The sequence below is a fragment of the Bos indicus genome, chromosome 9 (genome assembly GCF_029378745.1).
Source record: "Bos indicus isolate NIAB-ARS_2022 breed Sahiwal x Tharparkar chromosome 9, NIAB-ARS_B.indTharparkar_mat_pri_1.0, whole genome shotgun sequence".
NCBI lineage: Eukaryota > Metazoa > Chordata > Mammalia > Artiodactyla > Bovidae > Bos > Bos indicus.
This window is the reverse complement of record NC_091768.1, coordinates 94,428,246-94,443,624: the sequence shown is the minus strand read 5'-3', so window position 1 is coordinate 94,443,624 and position 15,379 is coordinate 94,428,246. Positions and strand designations below refer to the sequence as shown.

The 15,379-nt window shown below is 38.1% G+C and overlaps 1 protein-coding gene across 1 annotated transcript in view; it reads left to right on the top strand.

Annotated features, from left to right (window-relative positions):
* TMEM242 (transmembrane protein 242) overlaps positions 1-15,379 on the top strand; it is a 41,528-nt gene that overhangs the window by 1,208 nt on the left and 24,941 nt on the right. Inside the window, exon 3 of the mRNA XM_019967633.2 lies at positions 7,075-7,212. Within this exon, the coding sequence (XP_019823192.2) occupies positions 7,075-7,212 (138 nt within the window). The remainder of the gene's footprint in view (positions 1-7,074; positions 7,213-15,379) is intronic.

Below are 15,379 nucleotides of genomic sequence, written 5' to 3'. Positions count from 1 at the left end.
GTGCAGTACAGCAGCCCCGCTCCCTAGAAAGTTGTCTGTTGTGTAGTTGTTGTTGAGTCACTTAAGTTGTGTGCAGCTCTTTTGCCACCCCGTGGACTGTAGCCCATCAGGCTCCTCTATCCATTGGATTTCCCAGGCAAGAATACTAGAGTGCATTGCCATTTCTTCCTTCACAGATCTGCCCCGCCCAGGGATCGAACCCACTTCTGCGTTGGCAGGTGGATTCTTTACCACTGAGCCACCAGGGAAGCCCTTAGCCCGTAGTATGTGTTCAATAAATTTTGGTTGAATGAGTATAACCAACTGAGGGCAGAAGACCCTAATTCCGTGAGCGAATTTGAGCAGTCACCTGTCATGGACAAGTTGAGTAATTTTCTTCCCATTGTGGTTGTTTTTCTGCATTGTCCTGTCTCTACCCTACCTACATCTTATGGTTTATTTATCCATTAACTTATTTCTTCAATAAATTTAAATGTTTAATAAATAAAATAAATGTTTATTTGGGATCTTTTATGTGCAGGCACTGTGCTAGCTAGGTATAAGAGATACAAAAATGAACAGAACATGTACCCCTCAGGAAGCTAGGTCTGGTGTGGGAGACAGATGTTATATAAATAATCACACAAGTAACTATAATTACAATTTGATATTTTCTTTGGAAAAAGTGCTATGTGAAAAATCATAAACCAGTTGAATTCCTTTTTGACTTGTATTTATCTTTAATAATCTTATAATTATATTTAAGCCCTAAGAATGGTGGGAGACCACATTATAAGTGCATTTGGTTTCTCCTCTGAATATTCTCAGGGTTCATAGGGAGTTTTCCAAATCACTGTTAGGAACTTCATGGTCATTTCCTCCCTATGTTACAGAATATTTTCCGAGCAGAAATATGTATCTTGAGGCAGAAATCAGTGAAACCTGAGTGATAATGATGCTTTAATAGTGGAGTTTTGGTTGATTTCTAAATCCAAGTTAACATGATAACCTTTGGTTCACAGATCTTTTGAGAATCTGATGAAAGCTAGCAATTCTCTCTCTCAAAAAAAAAAAACAAAAAAAACAACACATGTTCACAACTTTGCATTCTGTTTTGCAGTTCTAAGATTTAATACCTTTGATATCAAATATCTTGATATGGCCTTTATGATCTAACACAGTGATTTTCAAACTGAGGCCCACAGCACCCTGGGGATTCTTGAGACCCTTTGGGGGGTCTGTAAAGTCAGTTACTGTTGTGGTCCTGTTAAGACACTTGCGCCAATGGTACAGAAGCAGTAAAGGATAGAAGTGCTGTGCCGTGCTGTAGTTGAGGCAGTGGCCCCAGGTGTACTGGCAGGCAGTGTGGTCTTCCTTTTGCGCACCTGTGGTTAATGCCATCTTTGCAGAAGAATATCCTTGTTGAAGCAGTAAAATTATTTTTACTATCTTGACCCTTGAACATAACCTCTTTGTAAGGTCTGTGTGAAGAAATGGGAAGTACACATAAAGCACTTTGCATTATACCAAAGTAATATGTTTTTCTCAAATAAAGCACTTGTGTGATTGAGTTACAGTCTGAACTAGCCACTTTTTTTCATGATATATTGTTTTCACTTGAAAGAGCAACTGACAAACTGTAGTTATTCAGAAGTAGGTAGACGTTTCTTCAAAATGAACCTTCTCTTCAAGCGAGCAATTGTTAGTATGTATCACCACTAATAAAATTCTACCCTTTATAGGTAAAAATTGTATTTAGAAAACTTATATCTGCCATTGTGAACTTGCCAGCTGCTTAAACACTTGAAGCTTTTTTCTGAGATTGGTAGTGATATTAATGATGTGATTTTAATATTTAATAAATGATGTCAGGAGTTTGAAAGATAACTTCTTCTGGCAAGTCAGTTATTTTCTCAGTGATCATGATGCGTGAATGAAAGTTCCATTCAAAATGCAAAATAGACCAATGGATTTTAATGTAACAAAGTACAACAATTTATTGATACGATTTTTTATTCCATATTGCAGATCATTTTTAAGAAACTATTTGTCAAGTTTGGGTATATATCAAAGAAAGGCTATTAAGATACTCCTTTTTCCAACCACATACTTGTGTGAGGATAGATTCTATTTGTATAAAAAAAAAAGTGAAAGTGTTAGTCGCTCAGTTGTGTCCAACTCTTTGTGACCCCATGGACTGTACCCGACCAAGCTCCTCTGTCCGTGGAATTCTCCAGGCAAGAAGATTGGAGGGGGTAGCCATTCCCTTCTCCAGGGGATCTTCCCAACCTGAGGATTGAACCTGGGTCTCCTAGATTGCAGGCGGATTCTTTACCACCTTGAGTATTTGTGTACTTCAACCAAAAAACATTTCAACAGATTGAATATAGATAGATGCATGTGTGAAAATAAAGCTCTTTTGTTAAACCAGACATTTAAAAGATTAGCAAAAATGTAAAACATTGCCTCTTTTTGTGCTAAATGTTTTGTAGGATGGTTATTTTAATTCACATAATCAGAAATCTTTGGAATCCAAGTATAAATGGATCCTGAGATCAGGAAATTTGAGCACATCCTCTTTTGGAAGTTAAATATTCTTCAAATAACTGAGTTATTTCAAGACCCATTTAGGTAATGAACAGACAGAAAGGGTGAGTCATCATCTTTCTGATACAGCTATAACTTCTGAGAAATTGTAAGAACAAATGTTTACTTTGGTATAATGCAACACAGCTCTTTCTATGATGTAAAGAATATAGCAAAATATATCAGCTAAGAATGCTCTGCGGGAGAAATAGCTAGATTGAACATTCTTTTTAAATATCAGAATTTGATTTATATCAGATTCATCCCAAGATTAAACTGAAAAAGAAAAAAACCAAAAACATGAACCTTATTCTTAGGGAAGCAGTTGACTTTCTGACCAACTGAACGATTTGTTCTTGATAGTTTCTGTATCTGTGAATAATAGATTAAATCTTCTTAAGAATACATAGAATATAAAAGGCACCGTGCATTTAAGCATAAGAGGTATTATAAATATACAAAATAATAGAAAACAGTTCTTCTATTTTAGGTTTTAAGGATCGTAACTGCATTGTGATTTGCTAAAATCAACTTCCATGCGTACACGCCTTCATTTTAAGTTAAATGAAAAGAATAAACAACGTGGCACTGAAGAAAAATACAGCTTTGATTTATACATATGTGACTAGCGCATGTAGTTATATCTAAAGAGCAACATCATTTTTTGGCAAGTCAGTCTTTGCTGCTGCCAGTCAGTGAGTGATCATTTTTAAAACTCTGAGCAGGCTGTATGAAGGCCATGTGACATGTAACTCCAGTGGGTAAAGCTTGGTGACTAGAGCTTTAAAAACTTAAGAACAAATCAATTTTTAACATCACTTCAACTAAAATTAGTTTTAGAGTATATAGACAGTAGCTGATAATAATTCACTTCCCTCACAGTCAGTTTCTGAGACTGACAGACAAATAGAGCATGTACCTTTTAAAAAATCTGAAAGTTTAGCAAACCTAAGATTTTGTTGGAAGTATTGCTGTGTTATTAAGGGTTGTGTTTATAACCCATCGTTACCTTTTTTACTTAGCAAAACATGTGGATTTATGTAGACTTTAAAAAAGATTTATGTATATCTATAACATATATAGTTTTTGTCCTCAGGGAAATACAAAATTTTTAATTTAAGTTTCAAAAATAAAACTTAAGCCAGAGCACCTAAACTGAGCCTGGTGTAATAATATTTGGTTAATGATACTGCTTCTGGATGGAAATAAGCCAGTTAGAAGTTGGTGTATTTATGTGAGGTCTGTAGTGTCTAGGGAACCACTGAAATTATAGCAGCCTGAGAAAAGGAATAAGATAAGAGAGTATATTGTTTTCATCATAGAAAATGGCTAAGGAAAATCTCTTGAGAATCTGGTTGGGACAAGGCTATTTCTGCAAAAAGTATGTCTTTAGATAGAATCTGTTAGGTTTTAGGCATAGGGATACAGATAAACAAAATGTTTCTATGTACTGTGAATAGCATTCTCAATCATAAATAGATGCCTAAAAAAATACAAAACCTTTAAGAATGGATTGAATAAAAAATAAATGGGTTGAGCAATATAAAGACAATTTTCTAAAAAAAAAAAGACTTGAATAAATGAAAATATATTTCCAGATGAAAGGATGTTACAGATTTTCTCTTACCAGTTAGCTAATGTTTGATGTCATTCTAATGAAAATGTCAGTGAATGAGGTGAGTGGGAGTTGGAAGGACTCTTGACAAAATGTTCTAGGGTTTTTCTGGAAGAATGAATAGGTAAAAACTTAAGAAATACTTGACAAAAAGTAATGTGCATGATGTAAACACTTTCTGAATATTCAGACTTTTTCTGATTCTGTAATTACATCTATGTGATTCTGGTATAAAATTCATAGTATGAAAATAGCTTAGAAACAAACCTCTGTATGTAATTTTCTCAAAAAAGTTTAAGAGGAGAAGGATTAATTCATAGAATGGTGCTGGGGTAGTTGCTAAACTGTTGGGGAAGTGAACTCCCTTTAGTTACCAGCTTCCAACAGGACTAAAGTAAATATCAGATGAACGAAAAAGCTGGGGGTAAAGAAGTTTTTTAAACAAAAGTATAGCTAAAAGGAAAGAGAAATGACTGTCACTTGGATGAGGCCAGTTAGCTTAAAATCTTTAGAATGCATCTTTGACCAAAAACAAACAAGCAAAATAAAAAGATTAAACTAACCCGGGACTTCCCTGATAGTCCAGTGGTTAAGACTGCGCTTCCACTGCAGGGGGTGTGGGTTCCATCCTTGGTCAAGAAAGTAAGAGCCCATCATTAAAAAAAACAAACTAGGGAAATATTACAGCACATATGATAGGGCTTCTGAGTACATTAATATAGAAAGAATATACAAATTAGAAGACTTTAAGTATATAACATGAATATACAATTCATAAGGCATAAACGTTGGCTCATAACTTGGACAAATACTCATTCTCAGTAACAATAGAAATATAAATAGTCTTTCTTTTTTGTGTTTTTAGTCTTCCTGAGACCATCTGATGCTGGCTAGCTTGAAATGGTCCTCGTGAAACAGCATTGTAACTTAGTACAACCTTTTGAAAAATACTTTGTATGTCTATCAGCTTATAAAATATTCATGCTTCCCCCACTTAGTAATTCTGTTTTGAGGAATTTTCCCCAAGGACTTTATCAGAAATGTAGATAAGTGTTTAGGCACAAGGAAGTTTTTAATACAAAAAAATTAATATAAAAACCTGAAACTAGTATATATTAATAATTGATGGCTAAGTAAATTATGGTGTCAGTGCGGTGTAATCTTTAAAAATATTTGAGTTCTTGACACTATGAGAAGATGAAAGTTGAAGATTAAAAACATTTTAGTGGTGTTAAGTTGTTTTTAAAATGTCAAAATATTTACCATAGTTTACTGGATAATAAGATGGAAGTTTTTTTTATTCATCCTATTTTTTATACATACCAAATTTTCCTCAGTGATTATATAATCAGAAAAAAGTAAGATTCAGCTTTTGAGGAAGTTAAAATTTTTATTTTTGTTTGTTGACGTTTAATGTGTTTTAGCAGACAGGCGCATGGAGAAAAATAATAAATTCTTAATATTTCCTAAATTCTACCGTTTCCTTTAAGATTTTTTCAAAGGATAAATTGTATTTCATATTCAGTTCAAACTGTGGGAATGTGCCATAGTTGGTTTCAAGTAGACCCATAAGTATCATCACATCTTTGTCTATTTCAGCAGTGTGAATATTTAAATTACCCTAAGTAATGATAGTTTTTATTCTAATTTACACTGTGGATTTGTTTCCACTTAAAAAGATACTTTCATTTACATTTTGTGTTGTGTTGTATTTAGAATCAGAAGTGAGAAATGACTGAATGGCAAATTCCTGTTAGTCTATAAAGCCAGACTGCTGAAGTGCTCTAGCTTTTATAAGCTGTGAAACCTTGAACAAGTTATGTAATCTCTCTCTGCCTTAGTTTGGTCTTTAGTGAAATGAGGATCATAGTAAGTGAGGCTGAGTGAATTAATACATGCAAAATGCTTTAAACAGTGCTTGTCATATAGTAAGGGAGCAATATAAGCCATATATACATATATCTACCTGTCTATATATATATATAAAGCTATATATAATTGTTGGGGCTTTCCTGGTGGCTCAGATGGCAAAGAATCTGATGCAGTGCAAGAGACCTGGGTTCGATCCCTGAGTCAGCAAGATCCCCTGGAGAAGGGAATGGCAACCCATTCCAACATTCTTGCCTGGAGAATTCCATGGACAGGACTGTGGCGGGCTATAGTCCATGAAGTTGCAAAGAGTCAGAGACAACTGAGCAACTAACACTTTTCACTTTTCTTTTCATATATAATTGTTAACTGTTATGTAGTATTTGGAAATACAGGATCCCTGGGAGATTGCAGTCCTGCAATCTTATAGAAAATTAATCTCATTTAGAAATAGGATTCACGGTCATTTAACGGTATAAGGAAAAATGTGGCTTTGGTCCTTCTGATCAGTCTGATTTAATCATTGGTATCAGTAGTGAAAAGAAACGTTTAGTGTATGAATACCACTTGTGCAGCTTATTCATAAAACAGGAGATCTGGGAGTAGCTAACCACACTCAGTAGGACTTCCCTTTCCCACAGGTGGATTGGTGGCCGCCGCCTCTGGATCCGTAGCGCCCTGCTCGTACACGCAGTGCTGCTGTTGCCCTCTCCGTTTCGGTCATAACTTCTAGGTGGCTGCTCCCCCAGCCCCACCCGGGACCGAAGTGTTTCGTCAGAGAGAAGTTGCTCTGTGTACCTAGCTTGACTTCTGGCACGGTGCCTTGCACACTCAGATGTTTGTCAGAGAAATTGTGATTTAAGTTATGCAGTTACTAAGTAGCAGAGCTGGAATTTGAACTTGGATTGGTCCAGTGTCCCAGTGATCATGGTGCTTACCAGAGAGTCATTAATTTCAAACACTCTCCAAATATTTATTCTTTCAAAGTGATGATTTTTACCTCAACCTTTCTGTCTTCATTGCAGGGAAGTATGGCCACAGCTGCCTTACCAGAGAGCGGGTCTTCCCTGGCCTTGCGAGCCCTGGGATGGGGCTCACTTTATGCCTGGTGTGGGGTCGGTGTGATCAGCTTCGCAGTCTGGAAGGCTTTAGGAGTGCACAGTGTAAGTAACTACAATCTTATAGTTGGTATCTGGAATGTTGATTCTATTTTGTCCTGCCTAAATCATCCAGATTTTCAAATTTATATATAGTTTATTTACTGTCTTGGGAAGTGATGACAGAATCGCCTCAATTCTTGCTAATAACTAGGCAGCTTGTCATTACTAGTAAATCATATAAATAATTTAAATATTTGAAGGTGGTAAAGCTTCAAATATAATTAAAGTAATGACTAATTCATAGCAAATGGTCGTTCTGTATAAATTGGCGAGAGCTACTTGTTCAGGAAAATTATTTAATTTGGAATAGCTTTCTATGCTGTTTGACATCCATATTTATAAACATCGTTGTAGAATAGTTAAAGCATTTTAAAATTGTTATTTCAATTATTAATGTGTTTACACATTATTGGAAAAAGACTTAGTGCCTGTGTGTGTGTAATTTATACTCCAAGCTAAAGAGCTGTACATTCAGAATAATGGGAAGTTCTATGGACCAGGCTCTTTATGACAGATGAGAGTTGGTTGTGGTTTAGAATGGGTGCCCGCAGCAGAGTTAATGAAAAGAAGTTCCAGATATATCAGTGTTTCAAAGGTAGGGGCAATAAGGATTTGTTATAAATTGAATGTTGGAGGTGAAAGTCAAGTCAAGGATGTCTCCAGGGTTTGGTCTGAGCAACTAGGAAACGGACGGGACCAGTGTGAGTGGAACAGATGCTAGAGGATCATGTGAGGAGCCCAGTCTGGAGCTTGTGAGTTTGGGAGAGCTTTTAGATAGCCAGGAGCCAGGTGGAGAGTCAAGTAAGCAGTTAGATATAGAATTCAGGGGAGAGGTCAAGGTGAAGGTATAAATTAAAGACTCATCAGTATGTGGCTAGTATTGAGTTGGCCAAAAAGTTCGTTGGGATTTTTCTGTAACAAGAGATCACATAAGCTCACAAAGGCAGTGAATGCAGAGCAGAAAGAGAAAAGGTCTGAGGAAGGAGCTCCTGGGCGTTTCTAAGGTTTAGCGGTTGAGGAATATTGAGGAGGTTTCGCTACCAAAGAGGTAGAGAAACCCAGGAGAATGGCGACCTGGATCCAGGTGAAAAAAGGTGGATGCCGGGTACACTTCACATTAGATGAGAACTGATCATTTGCTGAGTTGGCGATGTGGCGTCGTTGGTGGGTAAACCTGAGTGGAGTGGATGCGAAGGAGAATGGAGGAGAGAGATTGGAGGCCAAGTATGGGCAAGTCTTGAGTTTGGCTCGAAAGGGAAAGGAAGAAATGGAGTCGTAGCTATAAGGGGGGATGGGATCAAGAGAGTGTTTGTTTTTTAAATTGGTTGAATTAACAGCATGTGTGTGTGCTGATAAAGTGAAGTCACTCAGTCGTGTCTGACTCTCTGTGACCCCATGGACTGTAGCCTACCAGGCTCCTCCATCCATGGAATTTTCTAGGCAAGAGTACTGGAGTGGGTTGCCATTTCCTTCTCCAGGGGATCTTTCCGACCCAGGGATCGAACCCAGGTCTCCCAGATTGCGGGTTGACAATAGTGTGTGCTGATAGGCATGGAGAAATTAATGCAAGGGTTGTGCGGGAGTTGTTGGAGTAACAGGTGTTATTGTTAAATTGTTCACATTTGGTTTAATCATAACTACATAGGCATTAGTGTACTTTTGACTTAAAATATACTGATAGACAAATAGACGTTAGCAAATAGACATTGCTTTTTTCCTAGGCTAATCTTTATATTTAAAGTAACTGCTCAATCAGTAGTCATTATACCAATAAAATAGGGATTGATTGAAAAAGTTAGAGAACTTGTGATGGAAGATTTTTTGATGATTTTTAGACACCTCAGTTTTCCTTTTGATCAGTATAAAATCTCTTCATTTCAGGCATTGTACCAGACATTTCAGACATAGCAGATTATTTAATCCTCTCAGTAACTATGAAGCAGGTATTAATATCTCCCATGTTATAAATTAGGAAATGAGGACTCAGGTCAGTCACTTGCCCAAGATTACACAGCTTGTAATTGGCAGAGTCAAGATTTGAAGGCATATCCGATGGTCTGCAGAACCTAGCCCGTTTCCAGTTTTACCTCCCTTAGCTAAGATGGACAATAAAGGAGGAGGTCAGAGGGGCCAGGGCAGGGGACGGAGGGAGTGAATTTAGTTTTTGATTGTGGCGTGATCCACAGTCTTGATAACTTGACAGATTTTACTGGGTATCTTCAATGTGAACCTCATCTCCTAACATTATAATTGACCTCAGTCTGGTATAGGACGGGCCGTTCTTTCCTCCTATAATATGAGAGCCGTTATTTGAAAACAAATGGAAAAGATTGGGAGGAAATATGTCTGGTGATAATATGTGAATGAATTATGGGTGTGTGGGTCGATTTCTTATTTTACTTTTCTTTGTAACTCTTAAATATGTATTGCTTTAACAGTAATACTGCTTTTAAAAAATAGTCCTAGGTTTTATTAATTTATGCTGACTATAAAGCACAACTGCTGGGGAGTTCACAAAGCCTCCTTGACCACACATGAACTCTGTGTGTGTGGCGGGGGGGATGCAAATAAGAGTCGTTATTAAGTTTTTGATTTCTACGAAAATGGCAGTCTGTTAGCCATCACATTGAGTGCATGGAACTGATAATGTTTCTAGAGTGCAGCGTAGGTCATAAATCAAGTAGTGAAGTTTTAAGGTATTTAAAAATATGAACAGTCTGGTTTAGAAGAGTCATAAAGAATCAATCCAGATTTTCATAGACCAACAAAATTAGGCTCTACATTATATGCTTGAGAACTTGGGCTTTATGGGCTAGACTGTGCTATTTTTAAAAATTTATTTACTTATTTTAATTGGAGGCTAATTACAGTATTGTGTTGCTTTGCCATACATTGACATGACTCAGCCGCAGGGGCACACGTGTCCCCCAGCTGTGCTATTTAGTGTCTAGAATGTGGACTTTGTTTTATGGCACTGATGAGAGATTATTACCCAAATAAAATATCTGAGGGGCAGAATTCTTTTCTGATTGGCACTATTGATTCTTTAGATGGGCACTTTTGCCGTGTCTGAGAAGTCTCACAGAAAAGTGAACCCACTGGTAATTTTTTAGGATACATCTCTTAAAAGCCACGGTGTTTATTAATTTGTTTATTCAAAAGACAAATGTGGGCCTTCCCTCAGCCTGGCACTGAGCTAAGACAGAGCTCCCCTGTAGACAGTATGGGTGATTTTCCAAGGAAATTCTTGTTGGATGGCTCTGCTCTGAGGCTTATGGAGAGCAGTATGGTATATTTCAGTTCTGCATTTAGAGAGTTTTGATGATAACTGTGAGGTTGCCCTGATTCCAGGGATGAACTTTTATTACTATTTACTGCCTCTTACTAGGAAATTATGACCAACCTAGATAGCATATTAAAAAGCAGAGACATTACTTTGCCAACAAAGGTCCGTCTAGTCAAGGCTATGGCTTTTCCAGTGGTCATGTATGGATGTGAGAGTTGGACTGTGAAGAAAGCTGAGCACCGAAGAATCAATGCTTTTGAACTGTGGTGTTGGAGAAGACTCTTGAGAGTCCCTCGGACTGCAAGGAGATCCAACCAGTCCATTCTAAAGGAGATCAGCCCTGGGATTTCTTTGGAAGGAATGATGCTGAGGCTGAAACTCCAGTACTTTGGCCACCTGATGTGAAGAGTTGACTCATCGGAAAAGACCCTGATGCTGGGAGGGATTGGGGGCAAGAGGAGAAGGGGACGACAGAGGATGAGATGGCTGGATGGCATCACCGACTTGATGGACATGAGTTTGGGTGAACTCCAGGAGTTGGTTATGGACAGGGAGGCCTGGGGTGTTGCAATTCATGGGGTCACAAAGAGTCGGATACGACAGTGATTGAACTGAACTAGGAAATATTCTTCTGTGAGGAAGGAAAAGTTTTAGTCAAAAAACGTTGAGCAAAAATGGTCCCAGCCTTTGCATTTACTTAGTATTGAGATGGTCATTCTAGATAAACACATATAAATCAGAATCAATTCCTGCTTCAGATAGTTAAATTGTAAATAAATCTCTGGTATAAACCAGTTCCATAAAAAAGGGTGCCCTCTAGTGGCTGACCTAGAGTAGCTCGCGTTCCCTGTTGTAATTCACAGCTCCATCTGCTGGCCTTAAAGGGACCATGTTGAAAATGCTTAAAGCAAAGCTTTTTAAAAATTTTTATTTACTGATTTTTATTTTTGGCTGTGCTGGTCTTGGTTGCTGCGTGGGCCTTTCTGTGGTTTCGGTGAGCGGGTGCTACTCTCTGTGGTGCACTGCCTTCCCGGCACAGAGGCTTCTCATTGTGGTGGCTTCTCTAGTGGGGAGCTCGGCCTCTAGGACATGAAAACCTCAGTAGTTGCGGCACATGGACTCGGTGGTTTGGGCAGGTGGGCTCAATAGTTGTGGCCCACGGGCTTAATTACTCCACAGCCTGTGGGATCTTCCTGGGTCTGGGGTCGAACCCGGTGTCTCCTGCATTGGCAGGTGATTCTTTACCACTGAGTGGCCAGGGAAGCCCTAAAGCAAAGCTCTTCAGTTTCTTAGAAACATTTTTGATTTACTCGTTGTTTATTCAGAGTTAGTGTAGAAGTTCATTTCACGAGGAACATGTTTAATGTATCAGATATAAAGAAAAAATTTTAATTTACACAATGGTAGATCATTTAAGAAGAGATTCTAAAAAAGGAGAGAGCTAGTGGAAGCTATCTTGTCAGCCAGCTGAAGCAGATCAGGGTGTCCAGGGTTTAAAGTGGGGCCCCTGCCTACCTTCAAGTCAGAATCAGTGCAGGTCCAGCCTGGCATCACCACACCAATTCCACCCTGCTCACCAGCTGTGGGCATGGCCTGATTGCTCAGAATGGGCTCATCATTTACTTTGAATTATGGTATTTTATCATGTGATTATTTTATCACAGCATCTGAACTGTGAAAAGAATGAACATTTAGTATGGGTTCATGTTAAGTTTAGAGACTTGTGGAGATTAAATGCTTTTCAGGCAGTAAATAAGGGCATTAGTGATACTAACTGGTGACCCCTCAATTGTCAAAAGAAAAACCATGCCACCTGCAGTTATTTAAATGTTAACTTTTTTACCTTTATTGTTTATAGTCGGTATAGACTGAGAGGTTGAGCATATTTGTGGTTAGACTGTCTTGGTTTTTTTTTTTTTTCTTCCCTTTGAAAGAAAAGCATTAGGTGTATAAAAAATTCCAGATTAATATGATCGAAATCGTTATAGCTTTTCATGCCTAATGGACCTGTGTTCTACATTTATTTGAGGTGAGGTTATCTCAAAATACTGGTCAGAATCACCCACTGCTAACATTTATTGTAGTTTGTATAGAATATATTCATGGTACTTGGTATAGTTAAAATTTACAAGTCAATTGCAGTTGTCTTCACAGGAGCTAAAACCTTGATAGTAATAAAACCATGAATGGAAACATTTTCATTTATTGTGAAATACTTTAAGTTGTCCCAAGATTTTATTTTAAAAATCAACTTATAAATGGAGTTTTTTATTAACCATGGAATAAGAAGTATTTGTTTTTATTTATATATATTGGTATTTATTTTTAAAGAAAAATATTTAGGGCCTATCTTTTTTTAAACAAAGATGGTTTTGTGTTTTGTAAAAAAAATATGTACACATTGCTTAAAAAGTCATTGTAGAAAAGTTAAAAAAAAAAATCACCAGAAATCTCTGAGTTGTAATCACTTGTTATAGTAGAAACATCCATTTAGACCTTGTATAGGCATGTTCATATAATTGTAAAATATTTTTCTGTTGTACTACTCTAGAACTTTTTTTCACTGAATAGTCATAGGAACATCTTTGCATAGTAGAGTATGTGACTCTCCATTACTTTAATGGCTATGTGGGGCTCAATTGTAAGTTATAATTTACTTAATTAGCAGCAGCATTTAGACTGTAATTTTTTACTGTCAGACACCATGGTAAACCTCTGTAGGCATACATCTTTTTGTACTGTGTTTCGTCAAGAAATGTGTTCTAAAGACAAGATGTTATTGTTGAATCGAAGTGTATTTTTTAAAAAATGTTTTTGATATCTGTTGTTAAATGTCCCCCCAGGAAAATATATAAAATTTAGAAGATATCAACAATGTATACAAGTTTCCTAGCATCCTTGCCATTAGTAGCTTTTGTTACTCTGAAATTTTTGCCAGTCTGACATATGGAAAATGTCTTCCTTTACCTGTCTCTCTGAAGACCCTGCTGCTGTACAGGCCTTTATGGGAATAATCTGTGATTGGGGTCGTGCATACTCTACAGCCCCAGTCTTCCTCCTTATTTAATATAGGTTGCTTTTTTCTCAAAAGCCCAGACCTCTTTTTCTTTAAAAAACTAAAAGTTAAACATGTTAAAACAAACATATTTTAAACATCTCTCTAAAAGTTGTCATTTGATTTTTCCTGTTCTAAGTGAAAGTGAAAATCGCTCAGTCGTGTCCAACTCTTTGCGACCCCATGGATTATTATAGTCCATGGGATTCTCCAGACCAGAATACTGGAGAGGGTTGCCTTTCTCTTCAGCAGGGGATCTTTCCAATCCAGGGATTGAACCCAGGTCTCCCGCGTTGCGGGTGGGTTCTTTATCAGCTGAGCCACCAGGAAAGCCCAGGAATACTGGAGTGGGTAGCCTATCTCTTCTCCAGGGGATCTTCCCGACCCAGGAATCGAACCAGGGTCTCCTGCATTGCAGACGGATTCTTTACCAACTGAGCTATCAGGGCAGCCCTTTCCTGTTCTAAGGAAGATCTTATTTAAAAGTTCTTTTCCATTATGGCTTATTACAGGATATTGAATGTAGTTCCCTGTGCTCTACAGTAGGACCTTGTCTATCCATTCTCTGTATATTAGTTTGCACCTGCTAGTCCCAGATTCCCAAGCCAGCCCTCCCTGCCCCCTGCAACTGCAAGTCGGCTCCCTTTGTCTAATTTGTAGATAAGTTCATGTGTGTCATAGTTTAGATTCCACATATAAGCGATATCCTTTGGTATTTGTCTTTCTGACTTCCTTCATTTAGTATTAATATGATAACCTCTATGTCTAAAACGCTTACTCCTTGGAAGGAAAGTTATGACCAATGTAGATAGCATATTCAAAAGCAGAGACATTACTTTGCCAACAAAGGTCCATCTAGTCAAGGCTATGGTTTTTCCAGTGATCACATATGGATGTGAAAGTTGGACTATGAAGAAAGCTGAGTGCCGAAGAATTGATGCTTTTGAGCTGTGGTGTTGGAGAAGACTCTTGAGAGTCCCTTGGACTGCAAGGAGATCCAACCAGTCCATCCTAAAGGAAATCAGTCCTGGATGTTCTTTGGAAGGACTGATGCTAAAGCTGAAACTCCAGTACTTTGGCCACCTGATGTGAAGAGTTGACTCATTGGAAAAGACTCTGATGCTGGGAGGGATTGGGGGCAGGAGGAGAAGGGGACGACAGAGGATGAGATGGCTGAATGGCATCACCGACTCGATGGACGTGAGTTTGGGTGAACTCCGGGAGTTGGTGATGGACAGGGAGGCCTGGCGTGCTGTAATTCATGGGGTCGCAAAGAGTCGGACACGACTGAGCGACTGAACTGAACTGACTGAGGTCTGTCCGTGTTGCTGCCAGTGGCACTGTTTTGTCCTTTTTTCTGGCTGAGTAATAGTGTGTTGTGCACGTGTGCACCGTATCTTTATGCACTCATCTGTTGCTGGGTGTTTAGGTTGTCTCCATGTCTTGGTTGTTGTAAATAGTGCTGTTGTGAATACAGGGGTGCGTGTCTCTTTCTGAACTACAGTTTTCTGTTAATATATTCCCAGGAGTGGGATTACTGGATCGTAATGGCAACTCTGTTTTTTAGTTTTCTGAGGACCCTCCATACTGTTCTCCATAGTGGCTGGACCAATTTACATTGCCACCAGCACTGTGGGAGAGTTCCCTTTTCTCCACACCCTTTCCAGCATTTGTTATTTGTAGACTTTTTGATGATGGCCTTTCTGACTGGTGTGAGGTAGTACCTCATTGTAGTTTTAATTTGTGTTTCTTTAGTAATGAGTGGTGGTGAGCATCTTTTCATGTGCCTGTTGGCCATCTGAATGTATTCTAAGAAAGATCTTTTACAG